Below are 26,860 nucleotides of genomic sequence, written 5' to 3' on the forward strand. Positions count from 1 at the left end.
CGGCGCGTCGGCCAGCGCGAGCACGCGCGCCAGCGGCAGCGGCCGCAGCAGCTTGGTCGTCAGCGAGAGCAGCGGGCTCGGGTCCGCTGGTGCGCTGGTGCTGCTGCGGAGGATCTGCGTGAGCGGCGGGAGCAGCGTGGGCAGGAGCGGTGGTATGTTGGTTTCTTTTTGGTCTGTCAGTAACGAGGGGCGGGGGGGGGGTGACGGCGGGTGGTTAGGCGGCGCGCGCACCTGTGAGTTGCAGCTCGACTTCGTCGCAGAGACCGGCGTCGAGCGGCGTTTCGGGACAGGCGAGGAGAGCGGCGAGGTGCGTGTGCAGCTCGTCGAGACGCGAGATGGGAAGGGCGTCCATGGCGACTTGCGGGACGATTCTGCCGGCGGACATTTTTTCTTGGCAGGATGGAAAAAATGTGGTTTTTGGATGATGAGCCGATGAGGGCTTGTTTGTTGTGAGGATGTGAGCGGCTGCGCAAGCGCAGGCTGCCTGATGGTTGCACACCAACTAGGAGCGGCCCACAAAGGCGAAGACGCGTAGGTAGTGTACGAATCTGTTCCGTTCGGTATAGAATCCCAGGGTCATTTTTAAGGGAGAGTTTTTTGACAGATCGCTTTCAGTTTATTAAAGGTGAATGAGATTAAATGTCGGATGTCACCCTGGCTGAGGCGGTCAAACTGGGTTCAGAGCGTCGCGTGTAAGTGGCCAAACAACGATGTTTTTGTATCATTACTTGAAGCTCTTTCACAAGCGTATTAATTACAATACGTCTCCCATCCGCAAGGCTAATAGTGAACCGCATATACTAGCTCACAAAAGCCCGCTGCCCTGACAAGCTAAACAAAAAGCTCTCCGTACCCGTTGCCCTCGCCGCGCTGCGTGTCCGCAATCATGGGCACGACGTACGGAAAGCCAGCGGCCGACTCGCCTTGCACAATCGGATACGGCGTCTCCCGCCAAATCTGCTGAATCCTGCGCGCGCTCGTCAAGAACCTCTCCCGCACCGTCCCCAGCTGCTTCGCCACCATGCTCCCCTCGCGCTTCACAAACTTGCCGTCGACGACGACATCCCACACGTCTCCCGGATTTGCGTGCAGAATCACCGCCGCTACGGGGTCCACCCATCCCAGCATCGACAGGCTGTCGCGCGCGTTCCAGACGACCAAGTCCGCCTTGGCCCCGACCTCGAGCACGCCGAGGTCCGGCCGTCGCAGCGCCAGCCCGCCGGCCCTCGTAGCCAGCAGGAATGCCTGGTTCGCGCTCATCGGGTTGCGGCTTGGCAAGCCCCAGTTCCGGAGGACGTCCCAGGCGGCGCCGTACCTGACCGACTGCAGCCATATCCGGGCCTGGGTGAGGATGTCGCTCGAGTAGGTAAAGTGCGTGTCGACGCCAAGCGCGGCCTGGTCCTGCAGCAGGTGCGCGTGGGGGTGCGTGTGGCCGTAGTGCATCTCCGACTCGGGCGTGATGGAGACGTACTGGTTGGTGGACCGGAGGAGGGCCGCGTCCGTGGGGGTCAGAAAGCTGCCGTGAGAGAAGACGACGGGGATCGTGCCGCGGAGGAGGTCGAATCGGTCCACATCGGAGGGCAGGTTGTCGGTGCCCCAGGGCCCGGCGAGGGAGTGCGTCGTGACGACGGATACATTGTACCGGAGCGCGAGGTCGGCGATTTGCCGCGCCTCGCCGACGTTGGGATCCGGGCCCCAGGCGTCGTATGCGATGCCGAGCTCGGTCGACGTGCCGGCCAGGATGTTGCTCTCGGCGATCTCCTGAAAGTTGGGCACCTGCTCGGCAACGGTGTACTTGAGCGACGAGATGTTGTGAAACGCGTACGACCAAAAGACGCGCGCACCGCTCTCGACCGACGCATTCAAGCCGGCGTACGCTGTCGCATTGGACCAGGTATGGTGCGCGTGGTCCAGGAGCGTCGTCACGCCGCCGCTCAGCGCCTCCCAGAGGCCCATGAGCTGGCCCAGGTAGACGTCCTCGGGCCGAAAGTGGGCGGCAGCCGCGAACTCGCCGTACCGGGCAAAGTAGTCGAGCAGCGTGGTGTTGGAGCCCATCGTCTTCAGCGCCGTCTGCCAGCCATGGCGGTGCGTGTCGATGAAGCCGGGCGTGATGATCTGGTCTGTTGCGTTGACGTGGAGCGTGTCGGCGGTTAGGTCCAGGAGCGGCGTATCTCCTGGGCTGAGGGCGGCGATGCGGTCGTCGGTGACGAGGAGGGAGCCGTTGCGGATGACGCGCAGCGACTCGTCGGTGCTGTTGAAGGCGATGATGGTGGCGCCAAAGAACAGCGTCGATGCGGCTCGGGCCAACGGGCTGGCGAGAGCCGCGAGGAGAAGGAAGTGCTGCATTGATGAGGTCAATGGAGAATGTCAGTCTGGGTATGTTTATGACGGTTTCGTTTGCTAAAGCAGCTGGTAATGATCAAGTCTTTGGCCGCCATTGCGTATTATATGTCAGAGGCAACCGCGACTCTACTTCTCCTTCCTGACGAACCGGACCTTGAATCTGACCAATCCATACTGACTAGCCTGACCAACCCATGACTGCGGAATCTGACCAATCCATGACTGATGAATCTCACCGTGCAACTTGCAAATCGGATCGTGCGGGGGGGGGAACTTCGCTTGTCTGTTGTGGCGCTTCCATCTATCACTTTAGGACCTTGGCAGACCACTTTAAACGGAGGAGCCGAGGCGAGGCGAGCAGATGTGGACGTTTGCTAAAACTAATTTCGCCGAGAATGAACTTGTGCCGGTCTGCAGATACCGCTACGAGTTCGGGGGCAAGTTCCAGCATTTGAACATTTTGGCGTCGAACGGGGGGCGAGTTGCTCGCACCGTACTAGTTTTGTCGCGATAAATGATATTACTTCGTCATCGTGTTTGCATGGCCTTGCATATGGGCTAGTAGAATGGATTTCTCCTCGGTTCCATACTTGAACTTGTGTGTAAGTGCCGATCGGCTGAAGCCGCCCAGAGTCCTACTCCCCGTTGCTACACCGAAAATGCCAAAATTGACAGCCGTAATACTACGTCGCATTGCAAAACTCGCGATATTGGAACCGCATTGGGCGGGGTCACGACAGCTCATGGTGCAGCTGTCCCATGACACGTTTGTGGGCCAATCCTATCACTCCTCATGGCAATCTTGCGGTATATCGTCAAGACGAGGAAACAGAGAAAACAAAATGAGCCAATCATGACGTTCTGTGACATTCCGCGGGTAACTGTCGCGCATGGTGTAATAAATGACTAATGCCATCGGCCGGAGATGATCGGGGACCTAAAATGTCCGCTGAATAAGCGTTTATTGCAACTCGGCCGACTAGTTAGTTACTGCTGTGCTGCACCAGGGTTTATCCCAAGCATCATGTATGATGATGCTTCTCAATTGGAGCGTCTGAGCCTACCAGCCAGTTCGTCGGCCGCTGCAAGTCACGCACTGCTCGGCACTCTCTTCACAATGGCGCTCCCCAGTTCCTCGACACTCTCAACCATTTCGATGCCGAATTTCCGGCACACAATCTGCACATTGCCTCTCTTCCAATAGCCTTCCGGGCAGAGCACGATGACTTTTCCTCGTGTCCGCGCGCTCAAGCCGAATTCGAGCAAACTAACGGGCGCCTGCGTGGCCGGGTGGAAGTAGACGACCACGGTGTCGGCCTGGTCCTGCTTCTCCAGCTCCCACTCCACCTGCTCGCGATAGGGAGCATTGTCGACGTCCTCGCGCCACGTGCTGTCCCAGTCGGCACGGAACGGGTTGTAAATGGTCACGGGTGTGCCGGACAGGAGGGAGGCGAGCGTCTCGCGCCAGTCCACCGCGTCGACCTTGCTCGTCGTGCCGGCGAAGAAGACGGAATGGAGTCCGGTGGCGGCTTCTTGGGAGGGAGCGTAGATGACCTGGCTTCGATGCTGGGACATTTTGGAAATACACACGGCCGTATCTCGCTACTCGCTGTATAGACACCGAATGGGTTCACGCTGCAAAGCTGGCAAGTCCCGGCATCTCGTGTTTCTACAGGTGTGTGTGTGGGAGGGCGGTTGGGTGCAGAGTAATTTGTACTGTTGAAAGAATGCCTTGAGGTTTCTGGGAGCGGGGAACACACGTGATAAGCCATTTTCATAGCCACCGGCCATTCAATGCGCAAAAGAGGGGGAATGAAGTTGTCATTCTCTCGTTTAAAAAAAAAAGTGCCTTGAAATATCATGAGAAGCTTCCTCTTTTTGATACGAGCTTCTTCAACCTCATAGGTGCTATACTGGCGCTCTCAGTGGCAGTGGACCGCGATCCACCAAAGTTGATCTGTGACAATTTCATTAGCACTACAAATTACACATTATCATTTTTAGTGATTTTTTCATTATGTTCTGATTTTTTTCCCAGGTGTATGCTTGTGTAGGTATATATGTACTTTGACTCGAGAGCTTGAATGAGCTATATCGTCCGCCTACAAGTACATCGCTATTCATTCTCTACAACAAGAAAAGAAAATTCCTGTAAATCAAGTGCCAAGTCCAAGCCGTACTTGAATGAATTATTCTTGATATAAATGTCGTTCTTGCGAGTGCAATCACTACAGTTCCAGGTTGATCATGATCGCATGGACCCCGACTACCCCGAATTATGTTGCTCCACCATCGATAACCTTTGCACAGCGTCCAGAAACGGCAGAAAAAAAAGTTGACCAGCTCCCCCGCCACTGCGAACTCGCTACTCACGGCGTCTTCTCCATCCCACACTCGCTTGTATTCCTGCATTCCATGACATTGGACGTATTCTTTCCCACGCATCCCGTACAACTACCACGCTCCGCGCCCGTACTGGCCGGTCTCGCGTGATCCGAAATGTCCAGAGGCGGCGGACGCGGCGGCGGTCGCGGTGGCCGTGGAGGAGGTCGCGGCGGCCGACCCAACGTGCCGTGGGACACGGGCGACGAGCCCGATGCGCGGCCCTCCGAACTATTCCCGGTAAGAATGTTCACCTCCCACCTGCCGAGAGCGCTCTTGCGAACTCTGCGCCTTGCGCGGCAATCTCCTGCGCTTCCCCCAATGCTAACTCTCGCTGCCCTCTCGCCAAGCCCTACACAGTCCCCGTGCCCCGAAGCCTGACGACGGCCGAGTCCGACAGCGTGCACTACATGCTCCTCCTGCGCCGGCAGGTGCACTCCTCGCCGCTCTACACATCCAAGCGCACCTCGCTGACGGACCCGACGGCGCCGCGCAAGATCTACGGGCAGGCGCAGAAGAACGCCGTCTACGGCGTCAAGAACAAGGCCTCGCAGGACCCCTTCACGTCCATGCCCATTTACTCGCAGAAATTCGTCCGCGAGGAGCGCGCGCTGCCCGACTGGTCCGCGCGGCCCGTCTGCCGCGAGCTGTTTCCGCACGAGCTCCTCGAGACGATTGACGGCGGCGGCGCCAGCGGCGGCGGCGGGGTGGACGCCGCCCCGCGCAAGAAGCGCCGCCTCGAGCTCTCCCGCGTCAGCGCCCTGCCCAACGCCGAAGAAGCCTTCAATATGCCCTCGCTGGCCGCGGACGGCGACGCCGAGCACGGCCAGACGCTGCTGGACAAGCTCGAGGCGCTGCGCGACGAGGAGGGCGACGAGGCAGAGGGTGACGATGAGGAGGCGCCGGAGGAGGAGGAGGAGGATGAGATTTATGATGATGAGGATGCGGGCGATTATGACGCCGAGCAGTTCTTTGACAATGGCGAGGACTTTGGGGATGAGTATGGGGATGGTGATGATGGAGGGGAGGGGACCTACTGAGCGTTCAAGCCACGCGGTTGGTCGTCTGTTTGAGCTTGTGTTTTTATTTTATTTTAAATGGCGAATGGGCTTCTGGAACTGGACTGAACGGATGTAAAGAGCGAGGCCGTGTTCGTGTTTGGGCACATTGTACATATTGCAGGACTTTGGATTGGAGCCTGCCCGTGGCAAACACAGCTACCTAGCCCTTCTTCCTGTTTACTATGGCGTCGTGATTGGTTTCCCTTTTTGCACTGATATCTCATGTACATGGAGCCCAGCAGCCGTTTTGCGTATCCGATCAAGGACGAGAGTCAATGAATCTTACAGCGAGGACTAGTTGGGGCAAGTCTTTACATTATTGACTAGCGATGCAATCCAATATTGCTTTTCGAAGCCACTATCCATAAAAATTACAAGGCAAAATCATCCATCTTTGAGATTTATTTCCAGAGTCCATGCCTGCCCATGCTACCCATCTTCAACGCCAGAGCACATCTATTTTGCCCATCATTTTGTCTTCCTTAATTGTTCGCATAGAGACCGTTATCAATGAACCCGGCCTGGAGGCGCGATAAGCGCTCGCGCGTGTCCGCAATCTGACCGGCCTGGCCGACAATGGCATTTCCCGTTTCCCTGAGCGCAGAGAGCACCTGGTTGAGCTGGTCCTGGACACCGCCGGCGCCGCCGGTGCCGTAGAGCGCGGCGTTGCGGTCTCGGAAGCTGCGAATCTGCTCGTACAGCCCATTCTCGACGCCCGGCATGTCGCGCTCAATCTCGCCGCGGTACTCGTCTAGCCGCTTCTTGTACCGCTCCACGTCGTCGCAGATGCGGTTAAAGTATGTGATGAGGTCCTGGGCGTTGGCGTGCGCCGAAGACGCGTCCGTGTCGTTTGAGCCGGTCGACGGGGCGGAGCCGGCAAAGAGGCCGGTTTGATGGTAGTGGCTAGGGAGCTTGAGATTGTCCGCGGCTTTGAATGATAGCTGCGCGTCGCCAATGTTCTTCTTGGTCACGTCTTGCAGGCTCTTGACGGTCTGTATGTCGCGGTTGAGGGCTTCTTGCAACGTGCGGAATTTGGACTCGACAAACTTGACGTCGTTGCCGAGCTGCTGAAGGTCCTTTTCGTGCTGGGGCATAAACTCGCCAATCGCGTCCCGCATCTTGATGACGCGCTGGATGCCCTTGTCTATGAGGGCCACTTCATCTTGAATCGGTTGGGCCAGGTCGTCGAATCGGGACCGCGGGCGCAAGGTATCATAGTTGATCTGGACTGCCGGGACCTGGTTGGCTGCTTGCGTCGGCTGTTGACTTTGGCCACTGGCAAAGGTTAGTGAAGCTGAAAATCGACCATCTCATCAGGAAGCTACGTACAAGATTCCAGCAGACGAGTTTGCCTGTGGCTGGCCAAAGGTAGTATTTGATGTAGCTCCCCCTTGCTGTGCATTTCCAAATAGTCCCGTGCCCGCCTGAGCAGGCTGCTGCGTCGCCGTCGCGCCAAAGAGTCCCGTGCCCGCCGGCTTCTGTGCCGCTGCAGCACCAAAGATGCCCGAACTTGCTTGAGCAGGCTGCTGCGTCGCCGCAGCACCACCGCCAAAGACGCTTGCAGCTGATGTGTTTGTGGGTTGCGCAGCCGGTGCTCCAAACAGACCCCCAGCAGGCTTTGGCTGCGACTGCGCAGCACCAAAGATACTGCCCGAGGCTGGCGTTGTCTGTCCTTGCTGCGGCTGGGCCGCTGTCGTGCTGACGGCGCCAAAGAGCCCGCCGCCCGCCGGTGCTTGTGTGGTTGTTGATGCCCCAAACAGGCCGCCCGCCTTTGGCTGCGCTGCCGCCGTGCCAAAGAGCCCCATGGCGCCGGTCGCGGTCGCGGAGCTCGAGTTTGTGTTTGTGGCTGTCGATGCGAAAAGACCGCTGGTCGATTGAGGTTGGGATATAGGTGCGCTAGATGATGACGGCAAAGAAACAGCCAACTCGTTAGCCGATGGAGATGTTTTGTGAGGCGCGCAACGTTGGGCGAGGTCGGTGAGTAGCAAATATTTGTGGTTTGTAGCAGTAGCGCGTGTGCTGCACCAAGAGCGGGACTGCCCGTGGCTGCCTCAGCAACTTACAGGGAGTTTGCAGCGCCAGTGTTGATTGTGAGACCGCCTGGGCCACTGGCTGAGCGCGCCAGGGACATGGTACTACTTGATCCAGGCTCTGGACACCTTCGTTTGAGCCGTATGCTGAGCTTCTGATGAGCTGATGAAAGCTGAACCGACCAGAAGAGCTTGTGGAAACTTCAAGTGTCGAGCATGCGACCGTGCCTAGATAGATAGTTTGGTACTTGTTTCCGTAGCCTGTCTTCCTGCTCCATCTTGGTACTGATCTAACGCGCTGTAGTGCGAAGCGCAAGACTCTCAGCACGGAGAAACAACGGGTCCGAAGATTGCTCAAGCAAGCTCAATACACAGCATTCACAGCTTTCAACGACGCCCATCGCAATCCCGACATTTCATTGCCCTCCTAAGCAATCGCTCTACTTTCATAATCGAAGCGCATCATGGAAATGGACGAGGACGACGACATCTACGTGCCCGAGGAGCCACAGGTTGATTCCCACCAGGCTCAACCGCCTCCGGTAGCCAGGCCTGTGGAGGAGCTTGAGGAAGGCGAAGAGGAGGACGAGAGTGGCGCAATGGATGAAGAAGATGACGATTCTGTACGGTGATAGTATGGTGTCTCTCGGTACTCGTATCTAACCTCGCTGGCAGGACATCGACATCATCACAGAACGAAAAGACGGCACAACAGCTGCGCCTCCAACGTACGCCTTTTTCGGCCCCCAAAACGACTATAGGAGATGAAGCTGATACGTTTCGAACAGACAAGCAAAATATAGCGACATCCGGAACATACCGCAGAGGTCAGGCACCAACGACAGTCCAGGAAAACCTGCGCCTGTAGTACCAGCCAAGCCCGAAGCGCAAACCGCACCCTCGAGTACACTTAATGTTGCTGCTCCAAGCGCAGATCAAACTTCAGCAGCAGCCTCAAAATCGACGGTCGATATCAATGCCAACCCCGTATACGCCCAAGTAGGCAAGCCGATAACACAGGTCAACATTGACGAAGGTATGACAAGGTCGCATGCAACTACGGCGCCGGACAAGACTGACATGGCGCAGACTTACCAGACAATGAAAAACCATGGCGCAAGCCCGGAACAGACATCAGCGACTACTTCAACTACGGCTTTGACGAATTTACGTGGGCGCTGTATGCCGCCAAACAAGAGACTGTCCGTGGCGAATTCGGGGCCGACGCGTTTGCCGTCAACAACAAGAAGATGATGGATGATTTCAACAACATGATGATGGGGGGGATGGGCGGCATGGGCATGAATGGTGGCGCCAATAACAACGCTGGCGCGTCGTCCATGCCGGGCGGGGACGGCGGCATGGCCCCTGAGATGCAGCAAATGATGCAGCAAATGATGGCCGCTGGCATGGACCCGTCACAGATGGACATGAGTCAGATGAATGCCATGTTTTCAGGCATGCAGAATGGCGGCGGCGGTGCTGCGGGCACAGCACAGGGCGGCGCTGGACAGAACTTTGCGGGTGGCTACGGAGGCAACCAGGGCGCGTACGGAGGCTACAATCAAGGCGCTGGTCGTGGGAGACGAGGGAGATGGTAGCATGTGACCAGGTTTTCAAATGCGAACGGAGGTACGATTTATACCAGTGCAAGTGGTGTTATAACAGGTCAACCTAGCTGCCACGCGGATTCGTCTCCGGCTAGAGCTTACACTATTCATACTAATATTATGCGAAGAGAGCAGCATCGAAACCACTTTGTTTCTCATTGCCCAGTTTCGCGTATGTTGACCTCGGAAGGAGGAGCAGAGTCGTCCAGAGGCTGCAATCTACCCCAAACAGAATAGAACATTAAAGCGCCAAGTCAAATTACAATATCGTCATTGCCGGGCCGTGGTATAGCCATCCGTTGAAGGTGTTTCACTTGCGACAGATGTCGTAAATGGAGCTATTCCACAGCTGCCAAAGTACCTGCCTGATTCGGCCATCCAATATCAAACTGGCCGTGTTGCGGAACTTGCGGCCAGCACGGCTGACGAGTGCCAACAAGTAAGCAGCTAGAAGTGCTGAGATGGTGTGCATCTAATGTCCCGAGTCGGTGATGTGCCAGGATCGGCGCATAGATGAGCCGCACAGTTGTACATCAGACGCGCGCTCCTGTCTCAACGGCTTGTTGTCGATCAGTACATTATTTTAATGCCCGACTCGTAAATGAGGGCCGGCACGAGAGTGCAGTCACAAGTAGAAGCTTTACACAATGTTGAGCGAGGCAGAGAAAGCTGCTCCCGCCAACAATGACAGGTCAGCATATCCAAAACGGCAATCTCGTCGTTGGAAAAGACTGAGCGAGAGTTGTGTGCGGTGCTGCTTCAACACTAGTACGTGTGTTGTGTTGCATTGCAGAAAGGCCGAGGCCATCATCATGACGAGGGGCATTGTGACCCGGCGGCGGTAGCATGCGATAGCAGCTGGCCGAGAAAGAAAATGCCTTCCAGAATGGGAAATAGCAGTACTCCCACGACTCCGAGTCCTTTGGAGCGCAGATGTTGTGATGATTTGCTGGAATGTGATAGAAACGGACTGGTGTTGTGTATGGCTCATGGCTCCCAAGTAAAGGGCAACTCATACCAAATCCAAGAACTCACTTCACGTACAATGCGCTGGCGCATCCTACACACAGTGGCGGCAGCTCTGCTCGCCAGCACGGTCACAGCCAGCCATGTCCACGATCATGGCCTTTGCCGTGGAAAAGACCGTCACCCTCCCCGACGGACAGGTCATTCACTGGATCCGGCGAGAGGTGCAAGGCGAGATTGCCTCGCCCCCGGCGCCTCCGCAGCACGACAAGCGCCTCCGCAAGGGCAGCCTGAGCGCCTTCAACTCGACGTGTGCGCGTGGAACACACCAAGTACCGCGGGTGGGTGCAGTACGACGCCGCGTACTACCCGGGGGATGCCGCTGGCGTCGCTGCCGGTGGTTGGCGGCGACCTGCAGCGCAACCTGCAGCTGCAGTACAAGCTCGAGGCCGGCAACTGGTGGCTCGCGGTGAATGGCCGCTTGGCGGGCATTATGCAAACGAGGGTTATGGGAAGGCGGCGTATATTCGCAATATTCTCATCACGGGCACGGACGACAACGACGGCGACTAATGGGAGCCAGGGTGTTGTTGGCGGCTGATTAGTCTTTGGGGCGGTTGATGTGAAGTACATAACATGAGATAATTTGCTCAAATAAAGAAAATGCGCAATATGAAAATGTCCTGCAATGATTTATACTATTTTGGTTGGCAGCTGTGCTAAGCCAACCCTACACCGTCGGTATACTTGACATGGTTTACACAGCTCGAGTCATACCTGCAATGCAAGCTAACGAGTCAAAGTTTGATATAAATTGATGGATTAGGAGATGGTTTAATTGTCTAATTCTCCAATTTTCTGAATTCCTTGTGTCCTTTGGTATGTAGCAGCACCACTTACACCAAAGACACGCCCGCCTCTACATCGCGGGGTGGCGAAGTCGGCGACTCAGCCGAAGCTTCCTCTATGGCTATGTACAGTAATAATAATCGCTTACAGCTGAGCACATGAATATGCGACACTGACATGTTCTACTAGTCTAGTCACTCGACAGAAAGGCAGCGGGGCGCCGAGTAAGATTTCGCCGAGATGGCGTGCACTAGATAACTGGCGGGCTATCACCTCTTTCCATCCGTCATGTGTGGCATGTTGAAACTGCAGCAAAGGGCTGATTGCCGTTATTGCCCCCGTAAAACCGGAGCTGTTTATATTGCAGGGCTCACGCGCCGGCGAACACATTTACAAACAAAACTTAACTTGCTTGCCAGTTATGCGTAATAATGCTTGACATTATCAACAAATCCAAGACCAAATCTCGCTCATTCTCTTTCGCCACGTTGGCCGCATCTCAACTCGAGAAAGCAGCCAGCCAATCAAACTTGCACAGGCTGCCTGTCCCAAGGGAAAAGCCCATGTCCCACATGCCCCTTGCAGTAGTTGCTCAGGTGGTTGTTGTTGGCGTCAAGGTTTGTCGGAGCGCTTTTGCGCCATCAGAACGACGAGAGCGTGATGTTCGGGCCATGTAACAACAGAGCAGTACAGGATCTCGCCTCCTCTCCCGGGTCGTCCGTCAGATAACCAGACACACACCCCCAGCAAGTCAGCAGTTGCTCTTCTGACCAGTTACATACACATACCATCCCGTGCCGAGATGACTACAATCTTCCGACAGCCCGCCCGACCACGCGCCCGGCGTGCGGCGGCGCCACCGTCCCTGATAAGCCTTCCCGTTGCGGCCCTCGTGGCCGCTCCGGTACATTTTACCCCACAACCCTGCGATAGTCAGCTTCCCAGTTGGGAAGGTTGGCAATGTAGTCTCCAACAATACTTCCCCCTTCTGATCGTGCCGTTGCCGTAAAAGCGAGCCATCTAGTGGGTAACGTTACCCCCTTTCCAAACTGTATTCGCGCGCCGCTGTCTACTTTTGTTTCTCTCGTGTCCCAGCAAAGGTTGTTGCGCTCGGGTTGTCTCCTCCGAGATGCGGAACACACTTTAGACACCCTGCAGCACCAGCGGTTTTAATTGAGGCAAAAATTTTTTTTTAGTTACTATTCCGCTGCAGCATCAGGACAACTTCACCACTGGGCTAGGGTTCTTTCTACCAACTGCCACGTGAACTGCAGCTGGTAATATCTTGTTACGGATACACTGTGTAGACGAGCTCTCTTCTACGACACATGTCCTTTCTGCAGCGGGCGCTCCAAAGTCGCTAATCATCATGCCATCGCCTAGGTATCCAGGCACGCGAACCGATGACTTCTCCACTCCTGTCAGCCATCTAGCTCCCGTCCTACGTGCACGCTAGGAACACATTACCTTTTTGGCAACTTGGAAAGACGGCTAGACAAAGCAGTGTGCTACGTTGGATATCGAGCCTCGGCGCGTATCCTCACAGCGCGATATTCGAACCTGGATGGAGCCACGCAGCATCTACATGCGTGCCTCGTCTGGCAACTTCCTCGAGAACAGCGGGACCTGCGAATTACACCGCAGGAAAACGAGCAAGTATTGCCAGTTTCAGACCACTTGGTCAAATGTCCTCTGATGGTCCAAGTGTGGTTGTATCCTCCAGAAGTACCAGCCCCCCCGTCTACCCCCCCCCCCCCCACAACGACGGACCGGCGACCATGTCTAGACCGATGCAGATGGTGTCCTCTCGCCTTTGGTCCGGCGACAACTCTAAACAAGGTAGCAGCAGCGGACCAATGTCCGGCGTGCCCAAGTCACTGCCCATCGAACAAGCGGTCCCACGTCACATAGACGAGGTGGAAATTAGGGGCGAGCGTTGCACTCCGCGATGTATGGTATGCTCGGCCACCACGGTCCATGACGGCCACTGACTGGTATGCCCAGCCCCGGAATGGACATATAAAGCTTGCCAGCCCCTCGCTCTGAATACTTTCCCTCCAGCTTGAATCCAGTCACACTGAAAGACGGCGTTGCATAGATTGCCACTAAAAACGAACCGGATCCAAAAGCTTCTGCCCACGTCGCAACAATGGCATCTCTCATGTCCATGGCCACGCTCGCCAGCGTGCTTGCCGTACTCCCTTCCGCCATGGCCGGATTCAACCCAGCCTCTGGCAAGAATATCGCAGTGTACTGGGGTAAGTTCTTCGAGTTTTCGTCCATTTCGGGTTCACAATCTGACTGTGCGGCAAGGCCAAAACTCGTACAACCAGGGCTCTGGCCCTCTCGCTCAGCAGCGCCTTGCATACTACTGCAAAAGTAAGTACCTGGCTAACATGTGGGAGTGAGAGTCCGTCGGTACTAACTTTTGACCTAGACACTGACCTGGCTGTAAGCATTTTCTCTTGAAGCGCCGGCCCACTGTGAGTGCTAACTCGAGGTAGATCATTCCCGTCGCGTTCATGAACGGCATCACTCCGCCCATCACAAACTTTGCCAATGCAGGCGATAACTGCACCGCATTCCCCGGCAACACCAATGTTCTGAACTGCCCCCAAATCGAGTACGTTTGTGCGCTTCTGCAGCAGCCCCCAGCTCCCACATCGCTAACCACGCCGCCACAGAGAGGACATCAAAACATGCCAGAGCACGTACGGAAAGACCATTGTGCTCTCCCTCGGCGGCGCGACCTACTCCCAGGGGGGGTGGTCCAGCACCACCGCCGCCCAGAACGCGGCCCAAATGGTCTGGGACATGTTTGGCCCCGTGCAGTCCGGCAAGGTGGTGGACCGCCCCTTTGGCGGCGCCGTCGTCGACGGCTTCGACTTTGACTTTGAGAGCAGCGCCAACAACCTGCCGGCGTTTGGCGCCAAGCTGCGTAGCCTGATGGACGGCGCGGGCGGCAAGAAGTTTTACCTGACGGCGGCCCCGCAGTGCGTGTTCCCCGACGCGGCCGTCGGCGCCGTGCTCGACGCGGTCGCGTTCGACTTTGTCATGATCCAGTTCTACAACAACTGGTGCGGCGTGTCCAACTTCCAAGAGGGCGCGAGCACGCAAAACGCCTTCAACATGGACGTCTGGGACAAGTGGGCGCGGGCCAGCAAGAACCCCAATGTGAAGCTGCTGCTCGGCATCCCGGCGGCGCAGGGCGCGGGCGGCGGCTACACGGCGGGCTCCAAGCTCAAGGCGGCCATCAACTACTCGCAGAAGTACTCGAGCTTTGGCGGCGTCATGATGTGGGACATGTCGCAGCTCTACTCCAACAGCGCCTTCTTGAGCGAGGTGCTTGCTGATCTTGCGGGTGGCCCGACCCCCACGACGGTTCCTCCTGGCACGACGGCTCCTCCTAGCACGACCACCACTCCCACGAGCCCCGGTAGCACTACGCCTCCCACGAGCACTTCATCGCCCCCTCCCTCGGGCGGCGGACTCGATCAGTATGCTCAGTGTGGCGGAATTGGCTACTCCGGTCCCACGGTGTGCAAGGCTCCCTACACCTGTGTCAAGCAGGGAGACTGGTGGTCGTCTTGCAAGTAAGCCAGTGGACGGGCAGTATGGCCTGCGATTGTTCACGTACATGGTACCTCGTTCGTTTCTTCAAAGTATATATTTTTTCAATGCACATATTCAACCAGAGATTGATGACTCAGGGTGACGGCGGTCGTATCGCGGCTTGACCGTGAAAATCAAGGTGAACTGCCATGCCAGGTGGTCGTTTGAGGACAGGTTGAGATGGCCCGTCTGGCACGTGACCTAGCCACAGTGGCTTGGAAATATCCCTTGTTGACATTGGCAACTCACTCTTTCCCAGCAGCATGATATGAAGATGGCAGAAATATTTTCCCCCTTCGTCGCATCGTATTTCTTGTCCCACAATACAAGCGCAGATGGCAGATAAAATGTCTAAAAATAGGTTCACGCCAGCCTACATAGGTATGGACAAGCCACCAATGTGTATGCCCGTTGGCGCCACCAGCCACCAGCCTCCCTCTCCACAGCCACTCACTCCACAGCCACCTTTTTCTCTCCACAGCCACCTTCATCTGCAACATCATCTGCCGCGTCAACAGTGGGCACAATCATGGTGGGTGCAAATCAGCAAGTCGAAAACGCTGCCCAGCCGCCTGACCTGACCTGAACAACCTTTTCCTCGCATCTGACTTTATCCTCCGATTTACTTCCATTGTTCTCTGTCGCTCGTTATAATCCCAACCTTGCAGCGCTTTACTCGCGCCGATACCAACTTAGCCCCCCTTGCGCCAACCTTTGAAACCTGGAATAACTCGACTTCGAAACAGAGGGCCATTCACCAGAGAGCATCGATAACAGCAAATCTAGAAGCCATCGTCGCCATCGTCAAGATGCCACCGGCCTTGTCAACATCTGCAGTGTCGCTCTCGGCCGCGCATGTGCTCAGCAAACTGGAGCGGGAGCTGCAACAGCCTACGCACGCTGTTCTCGTCGGGCGCGACCTGGCGCACCCAAACAAAACGCAGCAAGTCACACTCGGCGTCATCGGTGCATATGTCGTCGTCATTGCCATCCTATGGAATGTTCCCTACATCAAGTATATCCTCTGGCCATTCAAGGTAAGCGCAGCAAGCCAACCAGCCACTTCAGTTTCCGTGACGTGTCCCACGTCGGCGCCTTTCGCAGTCTCGCCTCACGCCCTCGGTCCCACGAAAGAGATGCCCAAGCTAACGGATGTACGCCACAGATGCTTGTCATTGCCTTTCACGAGTTCGGCCACGCCATCACAGCCGTCTGCACCGGCGGCCGCGTCAAGTCCATCAGCCTCGACCCCAACGAGGGCGGCGTCACCACCATGGTCGGTGGCATCAGCGCCATCACGCTCCCCGCCGGCTACCTGGGCTCGTCCGTCATCGGCGCCCTGCTCATCTTTTGCGGCTTCAACATTGTCGCGTCCAAGGTGGCCAGCCTCGTGCTCGGCGTCTGCTTCCTGCTGACCCTGTGGTGGGGCAAGCGCGACTGGCTGACCGTCTTGACGGTGCTGTCCGCCGTCGGTCTGCTGATTGGGTGCTGGTTCATCAAGCATGCCGAGGCGCTGCGCTTCGTCGTGCTATTCATCGGCGTCATGTCGTCGCTCTACAGCGTGTGGGATATTTGCGACGACTTGATCCTGCGCAAGGTCAACTCGTCGGATGCCAGCGTCTTTGCGAAGCGCTATGGCGGCTCGTCGCAGTGCTGGGGCGTGATTTGGTCCATTATTTCTGTCCTGGTCATGGCGGTTGGGATTGTTGCTGGGCTGGCAGCGTTTTCGCAGTCGTTTGAACAACAACAGGAGGACTCGAAGCACTTTATCCCTACGTAGCCTACCCAGCCTAGTGTCTATTACAAGAATGATACCACAAATAGTATTTGAGCAAAATTAATGAGAAAATAGCAACGGGACGGACAAATGTGCTCCCCAAATCCTTTGTATTCAAGTTCGGTTGTCGAGAGCTGATTGTATAGATTAGAACCAGCATATCAAGGGCACATACGAGCTCGCTACAGTCTCAATCCAGAGCCAACGTAAACCAATAATGAATAATACTTGTATAGATACAGCGCTGCATAGGTGCGGCCTAGACTTTTATACTCTTTCCAATCATAGCTTAGCCACGGGAGTGCTTTCTGCAATCTCCTTGTACATTCTATCTACATCTTTGCGATACGCCTTGGCAGCCTGTTGGCGCTTGAGTTTCAGCCTACAAGTCAAAATGTTAGCATCGCACGCAGGCAGGGACATCATCACAACGTACGTCGGTGTCAGCAGCTCATTCTCCACCGAAAACGGCTCTACTGCCAGCATCAGGTTCTTGACGCGCTCGAACCCCGCCAGCTTCTTCTTCTTTCCAATCTCTTCAAGGATGCGGAGAAACTCCTTCTTGAGCGCCGGGTGCGCGACCACCCCGGCCAGGTCGGCGGGCGCCACGGCGCGGCCGAGGACCTTGGACGCAAATGCGGCAAACGACTCGGGCTCGACGCCGAAAATACCCACGAGGCTCGACTCGGAGCTGTCGCCGTGCACGAGGCCGTTGGCAATCATGCCGCAGTTGGCCGCGTAAATATTCTCAATGCGCTCCGGGGCGACGTACTCGCCCTGGGCCATCTTCAAAATGTTCTTCTTGCGGTCAATGATGCGGACGCGGCCGAGCTCGTCAATCTCGGCAATATCGCCCGTGTGGAACCAGCCGTCAGGCTCGATCGCCTTGGCATTCTCGGCCTCGTTGCGGAAGTAGCCGGCAAAGATGGACGGGCCGCGCATGAGCACCTCGCCGCGGGGCCGGGGCCGGTCGCTCACGCGGTAGTCGAGCTCCGGCACGGACTCGAGGCAGATCTCGACGCACTGCATCGGCGGGCCGACGTGGCCCGTCTCAAAGTCGCCCTTGAGCTGGCAGGTGGCGACGCCCGAGGACTCGGTCATGCCGTAGGCCTGTGCAAAGGGGATGCCGAGCGCGGCGCCGAGGAACGTCTGCACCTGCGGGTCGATCGGGGCGCTGCCGCCGCCCATGGCGCGCAGGCGGTCAAAGCCCATGGCGGCCTTGACCCGGGCCGTCCACAGCCGGTCGTAGAGCCAGTGGGTGTTGTGCGCGGCGCCCATGGGCAGGCGCATGGTGGCGAGCTTGGCGTCGACGACGTGCCGCGAGAGCGCGCCCCGGAAGCCCGGCGCGTCGACGCTCGCGGCCCGGATCGCCGCGTTGAACCGGTTGAAGACGCGCGGCACCGAGATGAACGTCGTCGGCCGCAGCGCCTTGATGTCCTCGGGCAGGCCCGTCAGCTCCCCCCGAAAGTACCCGATGCGCGAGCCCGACGCAAACGCCTCCTGCTCGACGAGCCGCTGCAGGAGATGCGCGAGCGGCAGGTACGACAGGCCCACGTCGCTGCTCATGCCCCCGCTCATGATGCGGCTGACGCAGTTGGACGCGAGCGCCGACTTGTGCGTGATGATGACGCCCTTGGGCACGCCCGTCGTGCCCGAGGTGTAGTTGATGGTGTAGATGTCATTCGCCGTCGACGGCCGCATCGGTCTCTGGGACGCGGCCCCGAGCCGCTCGACCTCGTCCAGCGAGTATAGTTGCAGGCCGCGCTGGGTCGCCAGCTCGGACAACAGGGCGCGCTTCGTGTACGCCTCTGGCTCGCCGTTGTCGAGAGGGTCGATGGAGATAATCATCTTGAGATGGGGCAGACGGGGGCTGATTTTGAGAAGACTGGGGATGTGGGGGAGGGAGGCGACAATGCACGAGGCCTCGACGTGGTTGAGGATAAACTCGGCCGTGTCGGGGCCGAGTGTCTCGTAGAGGGACACGGTAAAGAGGCCTTGCGACATGCAGCCGAGCTCTGTCATGACAGCGTTAGCAAAGACAACGCAACAACACCACGCAGCCAGCAGGACTCCAAATCATGCATACCAACAATCTGCCACTCGGGCTTATTCGGCGCCCACAGCGGGACCGGATACTGGCTCTTCTTGGGGTGCCCGATGCGCTCGTGGAGCTCCGCGAGGCCGGCGCCAAAGTTCTTGCGGCGCTCCGCGACCTCGCCGTACGTGAGCCAGGTGAAGCCGTCGTCCCACGTGCCGGTGGCGGGCCGCCACTGTCTGGCGCCGAGGCAGGCGTTGCGCGGAAACTGCTCGGCCGAGGACGCGAAGAGGTCGTGCAGGGTGCGCACCGCCGGGTCGAGCGTCTCGAGCAGCGGCCGGTCCGCAAACTGCCAGTGGCGGTAGATGGCGCTGCGGTTCGGCGTCTCGGTGCCCGCGAGGGCCACGCCGTGCGGACGGCCGGCCTCGGGCGCAGCGCCAAACTGCTCAATGGCGGCGGCGACGGCGGCCGGGTTGTACATGATGACGGGTCAGCGGAGGCGTTGTGAAGACGGATTGTCGGTATAGTAGAATGAGGAAACAAGTCAAGTTGCAAGATGAAATAGCTAAAAGAAAACTCGGCAACAATGATCCTGTTTCATATCAAGAAATGCGCCTTACCTTGATATATATATACCATAGCCGCGGGTTCACTGCTAGGCTACATCGGCTATATGCTTCCGGGGTAGCGAGCGTTCGATCTCTCCCCGTTTGTTCCACCACGAGCAAATTGCGGGGTAAAGAATGGTTCGAACAATGGATAGTCGACTCTAGCGTGGTATTTTACTGTTGCCGATTGCAATGAATGCTCGCCAAGGTCCGGAGAGTGGACGCAGTAGGTCGCTATTCGGTAAAAGTATTGAGACTTGGGAGTATGACGATTATAACTAGGCAATCAATTCCGTTTCGACAAGTGAGCAGTAGCGCTTCCGCTTAATCTATCCGTTTAACTGCGAGCATCATTCGACCGATGTTGGTCGCGATGCGGGCACACCGCGGCTTTGTTACTGGTAAGGTACATCACTTTACAGTAGTGGAATAAATAATGATAAGAAGACAGTCATTGTTTTTATTCTACTTCAGCCCTTTAATAACCATGATGTACTTGTTCTATACAGCCTTTTAGTTAGTTCCATATTAACTAGATAACTGCTAGTACTATTACCAACTAGCAGCCCAGATGGATAGCTATAAATAAATTGTGTTTGATTAGTCGCCTGTCAATTATCAAGCCTGGAATCGAGAACTTACCGTTGGCATAGTATTCATAAGTATCAGCGTTCGTCAGCGCGTCCGCCCGGCTCAGCTGCATGCAATCGTCGTACCCATACGCATTATCGTCAGTGCCAGGCGAGAAGACCGAGTCGGCGTGCGTAAACTCGTGGATCGTCGTGCCCGTCTTGTCGTCGCCGTGGCAGGTCTCGGTCTCGAGGTCGTGGTTCCAGTACTGCTTGCACCAGATGACGGCGTTTGCGCTCGACTTTGTGTACGCATACGTGTTGGAGGCGCAGTAGTTGTACACGTCCTTGCAGTGGAGGTCCAGCACGCCGCCCGGCGAGGCGTCGCACTCCTTGGCGACGGCGGTGAGCCTGTCGGCGACGAGCTGCCGGTCCTTTGTCGCCGTGGACATGAAGTACTCCTTGAACTTGGCGGCGCTGCCGTTGAGCGCCGCGTCGGCGGCCTTGCTCGCCTGCGACGCGCAGCGGGCCAGTCCGTCAACCACGGTCGCCTTTTGCGCGTCGGTGCAGTCGCTCTGGACGGTCGAGCGCCGCATCGCGGCCAGCCGGGCCTCGACGTCGCGCAGCACCTGCCGGGCGGCGGGGCCGTCGACGTCGAGCGCCAGGCGGTTGCTCGCGAAGCGCAGGCCGCGGCCGCGCACGAGCTCCGTCGAGTTGGCCTCGGCGAAGCGCAGCCGGCCCGCGGCGTGCACGTGGTACGTGCCCGAGGTGTCGAGGGCGTAGAGGCTGGCGACGTCGACGACGACGGCCTTGCTCTCGCCGGGCGCGAGCGGCGTAAAGTCGGCCTCCTCGAAGCCGGTGTTGGCCATGCGCAGCTTGACGCCGTGGAACGCGGCCGGCGCCGCGTCGTCGGCGGCGCCGTCGCGCGTGACGCGGAACTTGTCCACGGGGAGGCTGTCGAGGAGCGTGCCCTTGTGCATGATGTTGTACGCCTTGTCGCCGTTGTTGGTGATGGTGGCTTTGATGGTCGTGTGGTCCACGCTCGAGAGCGAGACGGTGACTGGCGAGCCTTCCTTGCCGTTGATGGCGGCGGCGGCGGCCAGACCAGCGAGGGTGATGGCGGTGATGGAGTACTTCATGATGAGGAGTTGTGCTTGTCTGTGTGCTTTGGGGGAACTGGTCTGCGTTGCTGGGAACTGTAATCGATCAATGCCAACCTCGCCATCACAGGCAGTACTTATACATTGTCGAGCTCATCCCCTCGCCGGCTGCTATGCTACACTCCGAGCCGTACTCCGACTTATACTCCCGCAATATCACGATCGACTCTCCGCGTCCCTATAGGGTCGCGACGGTGGTCTTGACGACGACCCCGTACTCCATAGTTGGCTGCATCGAGAAGGTAGCAATCCACCAGATACCGCAGCATAGCGGTGACGAGCGCTGAGCTTCCGGTAGTAGCTACCAAACGGCCCATCTAGAGACGGCTGAACTCTCCAACTAACTCTATACAACAAGTCTAAAAACGTGAAGTTGCGATAACGCAGCACTAGGAGCGTTGGCCTGCCGTAATAGGCAAGTCGTTGGTAACGGCTAGGCCGGGATCTGCAAAACAGTCGGGGAAACTCGTCGGCAGTCGTGGGCTGATTCTACTACTCCGGTGCATGTGTAGTTGCGGAATACAGTATTCAAGCAATTCCCTCATTCTCGGGGCTAGACTCTCGTGTCCATGCATTGGTTGATCTATTGGTTGTGGTGGTGGTTGACTAGCGCGATGTCGCAGTGCATTGACAATTAGTTTCGTATAAGAACAAAACTAAGAGAGATATCCTTATTTTGAGACAAGTCCTCTAGTCTTCAGACGCTAAGAAGATAGAGATCTCTGTGCAAGAGTTAAGGCGTTGCCACTTCACGCGCAAGAATAGCAGAGTCAGAGTAAAAAGAAATCGAATAAAATTGATAGTTGCTAACTAGCTGGTATCTTGGATCATAAAATCAAGTCGTATAGTATTATTTTTTACAAGTCGCACAATGGACGAATATATATTGCAAGCAAGAGCCTCAGATGACGACCTGCTTCCGCATGGCAAGCGAGAGCAGCTGGTCCACAAAGATGGACCCTTGCTTCTCGACGTTTTGCTCAGACCGAAACGCGTCGGCCGCATGCCGCGAGCCGGAAAACACATGCTGCTGCGGTATCCCCGGAGGCACGCGCGCGTCCGTCACTGGCATATCAGCGCTGCTTTCCTGTGTGCTCCGCGAGTCGCTCGTGGTGATTGTGTCGGGCGCGCGCGAAATCGTCACGGCCACGCCTGACTTGCGCCGGCCCGGGCTGTACGGCGGCGTGTTGCCCGGCAGCTCGGCCGTCTCCACGACAATCTCCTGCGACACCATGATGCCGCCAAACGTCTTGGGCGAGGACAGGCCGCCGCCGGTGCTGAACGAGGACATTTCCAGGTCCGACGCATTGTGGATCGACGAGCCATTAGCCTCCGACTCGCTGTAGGCGTCGCTGACGCCATGCAGGGAGCCGTTGTCGTCGAGCTTGCCCGGCGACAGGCGTGCCTGGCTTGTGGAGCGCCAACCGGCGGTTGTGCGCGTGCCCTGGCGGCCGCGCTTCGTCGCGGCGTTGACGCCCTGCACGCGGGAGACGTGCAGCGGCAGGTTGTCCCTCGTCTTTTGCTTGAAGCGCTCGTACGTGTCCCGCAGCGGGTTGGTGGCGCTGCTCTGCAGCACCGACGACATGTCGCGGTGGACGGCGTGCGAGAAGTCGAGGTGGTAGGGCGAGTTCTCCTGCGACAGCTGCTTCATCTTGAAGAAGCGGAGGGGGATAAAGGTGCACTTGGGGATGTGGATGACGTTGTGGATGGGCAGTACGAGCTGGAACATGATGACGGTGGCGTTGACCGACAGCGACGCGCGGTCCCGGCCGTAGTAGGGGATCTTGATGGGCTGCTGCATCAGCAGCGCATTGTCGAAGGTGCCGTCATCCTCAAACGTGCTGCGCAGCTCCCGAATGCCTTCGAGCAGCGTGCCGGCAAACTTGCCGAGCTCCGACTGCTGCGAGACGGACGAGGCGAGGCGGTCCGCGACGACGGCCATGGTCTGGTTCTGCAAGTGGTTAAGGTAGCCGACGTGGCGCTGCTCGAGCTGCTGCATCGGCAGCGGCACCGTCGGCAGCAGATCGCGGGCGCGGCGGCGCACCAGGACGTCAAAGCCCGAGTGGTCGACGCGGGCACGGATGGCAAAGGCGCCGACGTGCACGCCCGGGGCCAGTGACGTATCCTCCTCGGAGAGGGCCGCCATCTGGCGCAGGCGCAGGCCGAGGTCGGGCGTCTTGATCTGCATGCTCGCGCGCATGATGCCGACGACCTGGTCCAGCTCGGCGAAGCGGTAGCCGACTGACTCGAGCTGCTCACTGACGTGGCGGGTGCGCGCGTGCTGCACGAGCACCATGAGCGAGCCGCGGCCGTACTCGAGGCCCGACACGTCGGCCTTTTCGGCATCGTACGAGTCCGAGTCGGTCATGCGCGAGGCGTGCTTGTTGGCGGTGGAGAGCGACTTGTCTTCTTGGTTGGGGTGGAAGCCTTCGAGGCCGGGGCGGGTGCGGCCGGTGGCAAAGATTTCGTCCCAGAGCACACCGACGTCGGCGAGGTTGACGTGCAGCTTGGCGGCGAGGGAGGCGGCGGCGAGACTGAAGAGCTCGCAGCAGACAACGTCGTACTCGGGGATCGGACTGCCGTCTTCTTGCATGAGCTTGACGCTGCTGCCGTAGCGCTGGCGGGCGAGCTGGGCGACGTGCGCGGCCATGCGGGTGATGAGGTTCGAGACGCTGGCCCAGTTTCGGGAGGCGCGGTAGGCCCAGTGGAATAGGGAATGGTTCGTGTCAAAGATTTCGTCGTGGGACTGATTCGTGTTAGCAATTGGTCGAGGCCGACATTCAAGATGGAGGTTGGAAGCACGTCGGGAAACATACCCGGAGAAGCAAGGAATCAGTCACAACTTCTGTCGGAAGCAGACCTTCCTTGGTGACGAGAATGCGTCCACGCTTGTCAAAGACGGCGCAAGCGAGAACGACCTGCTGAGCGCGGCTCGCGTAGCTCCTCTTGATAATGAGAGAGTACACGGCGCAGGCGCCAGTAATGACAAACGCGGCAATGGCCTACCCAACGTCGTATTAGTCAGAGAAATGTCAAGCAAGGCGCAAGAGATGAGGAGAAGGCATACCAGACAGATGACGATGATGATGGTGGTGTCGCGGGACATGCCGACACCCATGCGCTGGCCGATCAGAATATACTGGGTGCCGACGGCGGCGCACCAATGCATGCCGGACACGGCGCCGGCCAGCACGGCAGCACACAAGACACGTCTCCACCAGGCTGTCTTCCAGCTCGACTCGAAGACGAAGAAGACGGCGAGGGCGGCGGTACTGGCGCTGACGGCGATGATGGCGGCGCCGACGACGTAGGCGACAGTGTAGGTGCAGCGGTAGTTGCTGATGGAGGCGTTTCCGAGGTAGTGCATGCCGCAGATGGCACCGCCCGAGAGGCAGCCGGCCAGCGAGATCTTCCACCACTGCACGCGATCCGTATTGGTGACGGCGAGGAAGGCGAGGAGCAGGACCAGGATCGGGACAAACATGGAGGCGACGGTCAGGCCGGTCGAGTAGGCGACTTGGAGATCGGACTGGCCCTCGAAGATGAAGAGGGCGCGGTTTCCGATGAAATGCTGAGGCGAGTTAGTAAACAGGCAGGATGATATCTGCATGCTGTTGCGCGTACCATGGACCAAATGGCAATTCCACCCATGCACATGGCTGCACCAGCCAGCAGCAAGCTGTTGCACGCGTCAGTAGCTGCGATGGTACACACGAGAGATACCGGCAAGAGATGGACATACAAGTTGTGAAGACCCTTGTGTGACGTTCTGCGTCTCATCAGCTCCAGCGTCGAGCCGGCACCGACGAGGCTGACGGCATAGCTGAGGCAAACGAAGCCGCCGTGGAAGGAATACGGCACCGTCTTGCCGGCGTACTCGTTGAAGAGTTGCTCAACCGTCGACATTGTTGGCAAGTAGTATAATCCGGAACTTGCTACGTGTTGATTCTGTCTTGGAAGAGGACAAACCAAGATGAAGAGGGAAACCCGTCACACAGGGCTCAGAGCGTACCATGGCGAGTGTATATACCAGAGGTCGAGTCCTCGCGAGCGGGTACGTGCAGTTTGACCAAGACTTTTTGGTGGTGGCGGCCGACGCCGCATCCCCCCCCCCTTGTTGCCCTTTGCTCAGATGAACGTCCAAGCACCCGGGACTCTGGGGCCTCCCGCATCGTACCCTCTGTTCGCTCTCTCTCGCACGGGGGATCGCTTTTCAAGCGGAGATGTGCAGAGATCCACCCACCACCACCATTGTCACGCCCCCCCTCGAGTGCGGGTGTGGGCGTTTTTTTCTCTTGCCTTCTCTTGCCTGTTTGTTCCCACTGGGAAATTTGGCAGTAATTATCGAAGAAGCAAGGTGAACAGCCACCACCACGACCACACTCCGAGGCCAGTCCAAACTCATTTTGCACATAGTAATTCGTAATTTGTATCCGTACTCCGTTATCCGTAATAATAAACCCTGGTTGACTGGGTAGTGCGCCGCAGAGTCATGTCCAAAAGTTGGCACCAAGTTAACTACCAAGAGAGAGAGAAAAAAAAAAAGGGCCCCAGTAAAGTGCCTGAGCGGCCCGGAGCCCAGCCCGCCCCGGTTTTGACAGGGCCGCGCAACAATGTCGTTGGCTGCAGCGGCGCCACAACTGTTATTTGGCAGCTGAGGAGAAGCGACGTTCAAGCCCCTCGTGGCGTTTTGTTTTCGCGACATTGAACAGGGTTGCAGGCGGCCGGGCGATATAGTAGCAGCACATGTGCAGATCCTCAGTTATTACTCCGTCCTGCATCAATATCACTTCTGGGTACTGATCCGAGGCGCCAGGCGCAGCCACTTTACGACTCTTGGTGGTTATCTCGCTAAAAGAAAAAACGCCATTGGCAAAAGGAATGGCAAGGAATGGCTGCGAGGCTTTGGGTACATTCTTCCGCGAGCCCCGACAGCCAACCAAGCTCTCGGACACCCTGGTCAGAAACCCATACCGCGCTGCAGGGAGATCATCGCCGTCCAAGGCCGGACCTTGGCTTCAGCAAGGGGGGCCCACTGCAGAACATCAGAGCGTCTATGTGTCTCCCCCCAAGATGTTTCTAACTAACTAATTCGTGCTGGTAACTAGTTATCGCGTACCTACAGAGACACAGAGACTTGCTGAAGAAACACGGCAAGCTTAGGGCCCCCGCACAGACGGCGCTCGCCAGACTAGCGAACCGAAACCGTCCGTGTTGCCATGTCTTGTGTTGCAGCACAATAGGTTGCCGAGGCTTTTTGCCTGTTATCGTTTTCTTTTTCAAAGACCAGTGGAACATGACCCCCCTCTGAGTTTCATTATAGAACCAAGTCATTCTTCTTTTTCCCTCATTTTTCTTTTTTGCGTTCGTTGGCTTTTTGGGCTTGCGTGCATCATTGCAGCATGACACCAGTTGGAAAAAGAAACGTTGTTGTCGTGCACAACTACCGGTTGACCAGTAGAAAAAAAAAGGAAAACGCGGAACAAAAATACTAGCGAAGGTGGCGCCTTTTGCTGCATGAAAAAGTAAAACTAAAAAAGTCCGCCTTCATACAAAAAAGCAATTGGGGATTATAAGCCATCCACGTTCCACCGACAAGTCTGGACTTGGGCCCCCGTCAAACCCCCCAGCCCCGATTTCTCAAAAAATCGAAGCATTTAACCTTTTTTGCTTCGTACACTGATAACGGGGACGCGCGGAGCGTAATACGTACAAATCGCCCTCTAGTCTTTTCAGCTGTGCTCCATGGGCTAGTCGCAGAAAGCCAGCAACTACTGAAATTGCTTCCCCGGCGTGGGCCGACTAACTAGCGTGGCCATGTCGAAACACTTCTAGCGAGTTGACGAGGCCCCCCCCTT

General features: G+C 57.3%; 11 protein-coding genes across 11 annotated transcripts; 5 read left to right on the plus strand and 6 right to left on the minus strand.

Annotated features, from left to right (window-relative positions):
• Positions 1 to 831: 831 nt before the first annotated feature.
• Positions 832 to 2,346, minus strand: CCM_05682 (amidohydrolase family protein; the record flags this gene model as incomplete). Its single annotated transcript, XM_006670826.1, has 1 exon — positions 832 to 2,346. The coding sequence occupies one exon, from the start codon at positions 2,344 to 2,346 to the stop codon at positions 832 to 834; it is 1,515 nt and encodes a 504-aa protein (XP_006670889.1).
• Positions 2,347 to 3,432: 1,086 nt separating this feature from the next.
• Positions 3,433 to 3,918, minus strand: CCM_05683 (uncharacterized protein; the record flags this gene model as incomplete). Its single annotated transcript, XM_006670827.1, has 1 exon — positions 3,433 to 3,918. The coding sequence occupies one exon, from the start codon at positions 3,916 to 3,918 to the stop codon at positions 3,433 to 3,435; it is 486 nt and encodes a 161-aa protein (XP_006670890.1).
• Positions 3,919 to 4,842: 924 nt separating this feature from the next.
• Positions 4,843 to 5,765, plus strand: CCM_05684 (uncharacterized protein; the record flags this gene model as incomplete). The annotated part of the gene is made up of 2 exons (XM_006670828.1): positions 4,843 to 4,965; positions 4,995 to 5,765. The coding sequence occupies 2 exons, from the start codon at positions 4,843 to 4,845 to the stop codon at positions 5,763 to 5,765; spliced, it is 894 nt and encodes a 297-aa protein (XP_006670891.1).
• A 503-nt stretch (positions 5,766 to 6,268) lies between these two features.
• Positions 6,269 to 7,917, minus strand: CCM_05685 (nucleoporin NUP49/NSP49; the record flags this gene model as incomplete). The annotated part of the gene is made up of 3 exons (XM_006670829.1): positions 6,269 to 7,061; positions 7,116 to 7,805; positions 7,850 to 7,917. 3 exons carry the CDS (start codon positions 7,915 to 7,917, stop codon positions 6,269 to 6,271), a joined length of 1,551 nt encoding a protein of 516 aa, XP_006670892.1.
• Positions 7,918 to 8,280: 363 nt separating this feature from the next.
• On the plus strand, positions 8,281 to 9,417 carry CCM_05686 (Fip1 like protein; the record flags this gene model as incomplete). The annotated part of the gene is made up of 4 exons (XM_006670830.1): positions 8,281 to 8,439; positions 8,492 to 8,544; positions 8,605 to 8,852; positions 8,906 to 9,417. The coding sequence occupies 4 exons, from the start codon at positions 8,281 to 8,283 to the stop codon at positions 9,415 to 9,417; spliced, it is 972 nt and encodes a 323-aa protein (XP_006670893.1).
• A 1,118-nt stretch (positions 9,418 to 10,535) lies between these two features.
• On the plus strand, positions 10,536 to 10,965 carry CCM_05687 (uncharacterized protein; the record flags this gene model as incomplete). Its single annotated transcript, XM_006670831.1, has 3 exons — positions 10,536 to 10,702; positions 10,744 to 10,861; positions 10,909 to 10,965. The coding sequence occupies 3 exons, from the start codon at positions 10,536 to 10,538 to the stop codon at positions 10,963 to 10,965; spliced, it is 342 nt and encodes a 113-aa protein (XP_006670894.1).
• Positions 10,966 to 13,390: 2,425 nt separating this feature from the next.
• Positions 13,391 to 14,838, plus strand: CCM_05688 (class III chitinase, putative; the record flags this gene model as incomplete). The annotated part of the gene is made up of 5 exons (XM_006670832.1): positions 13,391 to 13,499; positions 13,555 to 13,620; positions 13,679 to 13,692; positions 13,746 to 13,864; positions 13,926 to 14,838. 5 exons carry the CDS (start codon positions 13,391 to 13,393, stop codon positions 14,836 to 14,838), a joined length of 1,221 nt encoding a protein of 406 aa, XP_006670895.1.
• A 362-nt stretch (positions 14,839 to 15,200) lies between these two features.
• CCM_05689 (uncharacterized protein) lies at positions 15,201 to 16,633 on the plus strand (the record flags this gene model as incomplete). The annotated part of the gene is made up of 3 exons (XM_006670833.1): positions 15,201 to 15,234; positions 15,691 to 15,890; positions 16,019 to 16,633. The coding sequence occupies 3 exons, from the start codon at positions 15,201 to 15,203 to the stop codon at positions 16,631 to 16,633; spliced, it is 849 nt and encodes a 282-aa protein (XP_006670896.1).
• A 279-nt stretch (positions 16,634 to 16,912) lies between these two features.
• On the minus strand, positions 16,913 to 19,146 carry CCM_05690 (AMP-binding enzyme, putative; the record flags this gene model as incomplete). Its single annotated transcript, XM_006670834.1, has 2 exons — positions 16,913 to 18,645; positions 18,717 to 19,146. The coding sequence occupies 2 exons, from the start codon at positions 19,144 to 19,146 to the stop codon at positions 16,913 to 16,915; spliced, it is 2,163 nt and encodes a 720-aa protein (XP_006670897.1).
• A 686-nt stretch (positions 19,147 to 19,832) lies between these two features.
• Positions 19,833 to 20,981, minus strand: CCM_05691 (Peptidase M35, deuterolysin; the record flags this gene model as incomplete). Its single annotated transcript, XM_006670835.1, has 2 exons — positions 19,833 to 19,852; positions 19,916 to 20,981. The coding sequence occupies 2 exons, from the start codon at positions 20,979 to 20,981 to the stop codon at positions 19,833 to 19,835; spliced, it is 1,086 nt and encodes a 361-aa protein (XP_006670898.1).
• Positions 20,982 to 21,903: 922 nt separating this feature from the next.
• CCM_05692 (MHYT domain signaling protein, putative) lies at positions 21,904 to 26,223 on the minus strand (the record flags this gene model as incomplete). The annotated part of the gene is made up of 8 exons (XM_006670836.1): positions 21,904 to 23,748; positions 23,819 to 24,004; positions 24,070 to 24,573; positions 24,627 to 24,937; positions 25,015 to 25,324; positions 25,772 to 25,905; positions 25,977 to 26,085; positions 26,203 to 26,223. 8 exons carry the CDS (start codon positions 26,221 to 26,223, stop codon positions 21,904 to 21,906), a joined length of 3,420 nt encoding a protein of 1,139 aa, XP_006670899.1.
• Positions 26,224 to 26,860: the final 637 nt, after the last annotated feature.

The sequence above is a fragment of the Cordyceps militaris genome, assembly GCF_000225605.1.
Source record: "Cordyceps militaris CM01 unplaced genomic scaffold CCM_S00004, whole genome shotgun sequence".
NCBI lineage: Eukaryota > Fungi > Ascomycota > Sordariomycetes > Hypocreales > Cordycipitaceae > Cordyceps > Cordyceps militaris.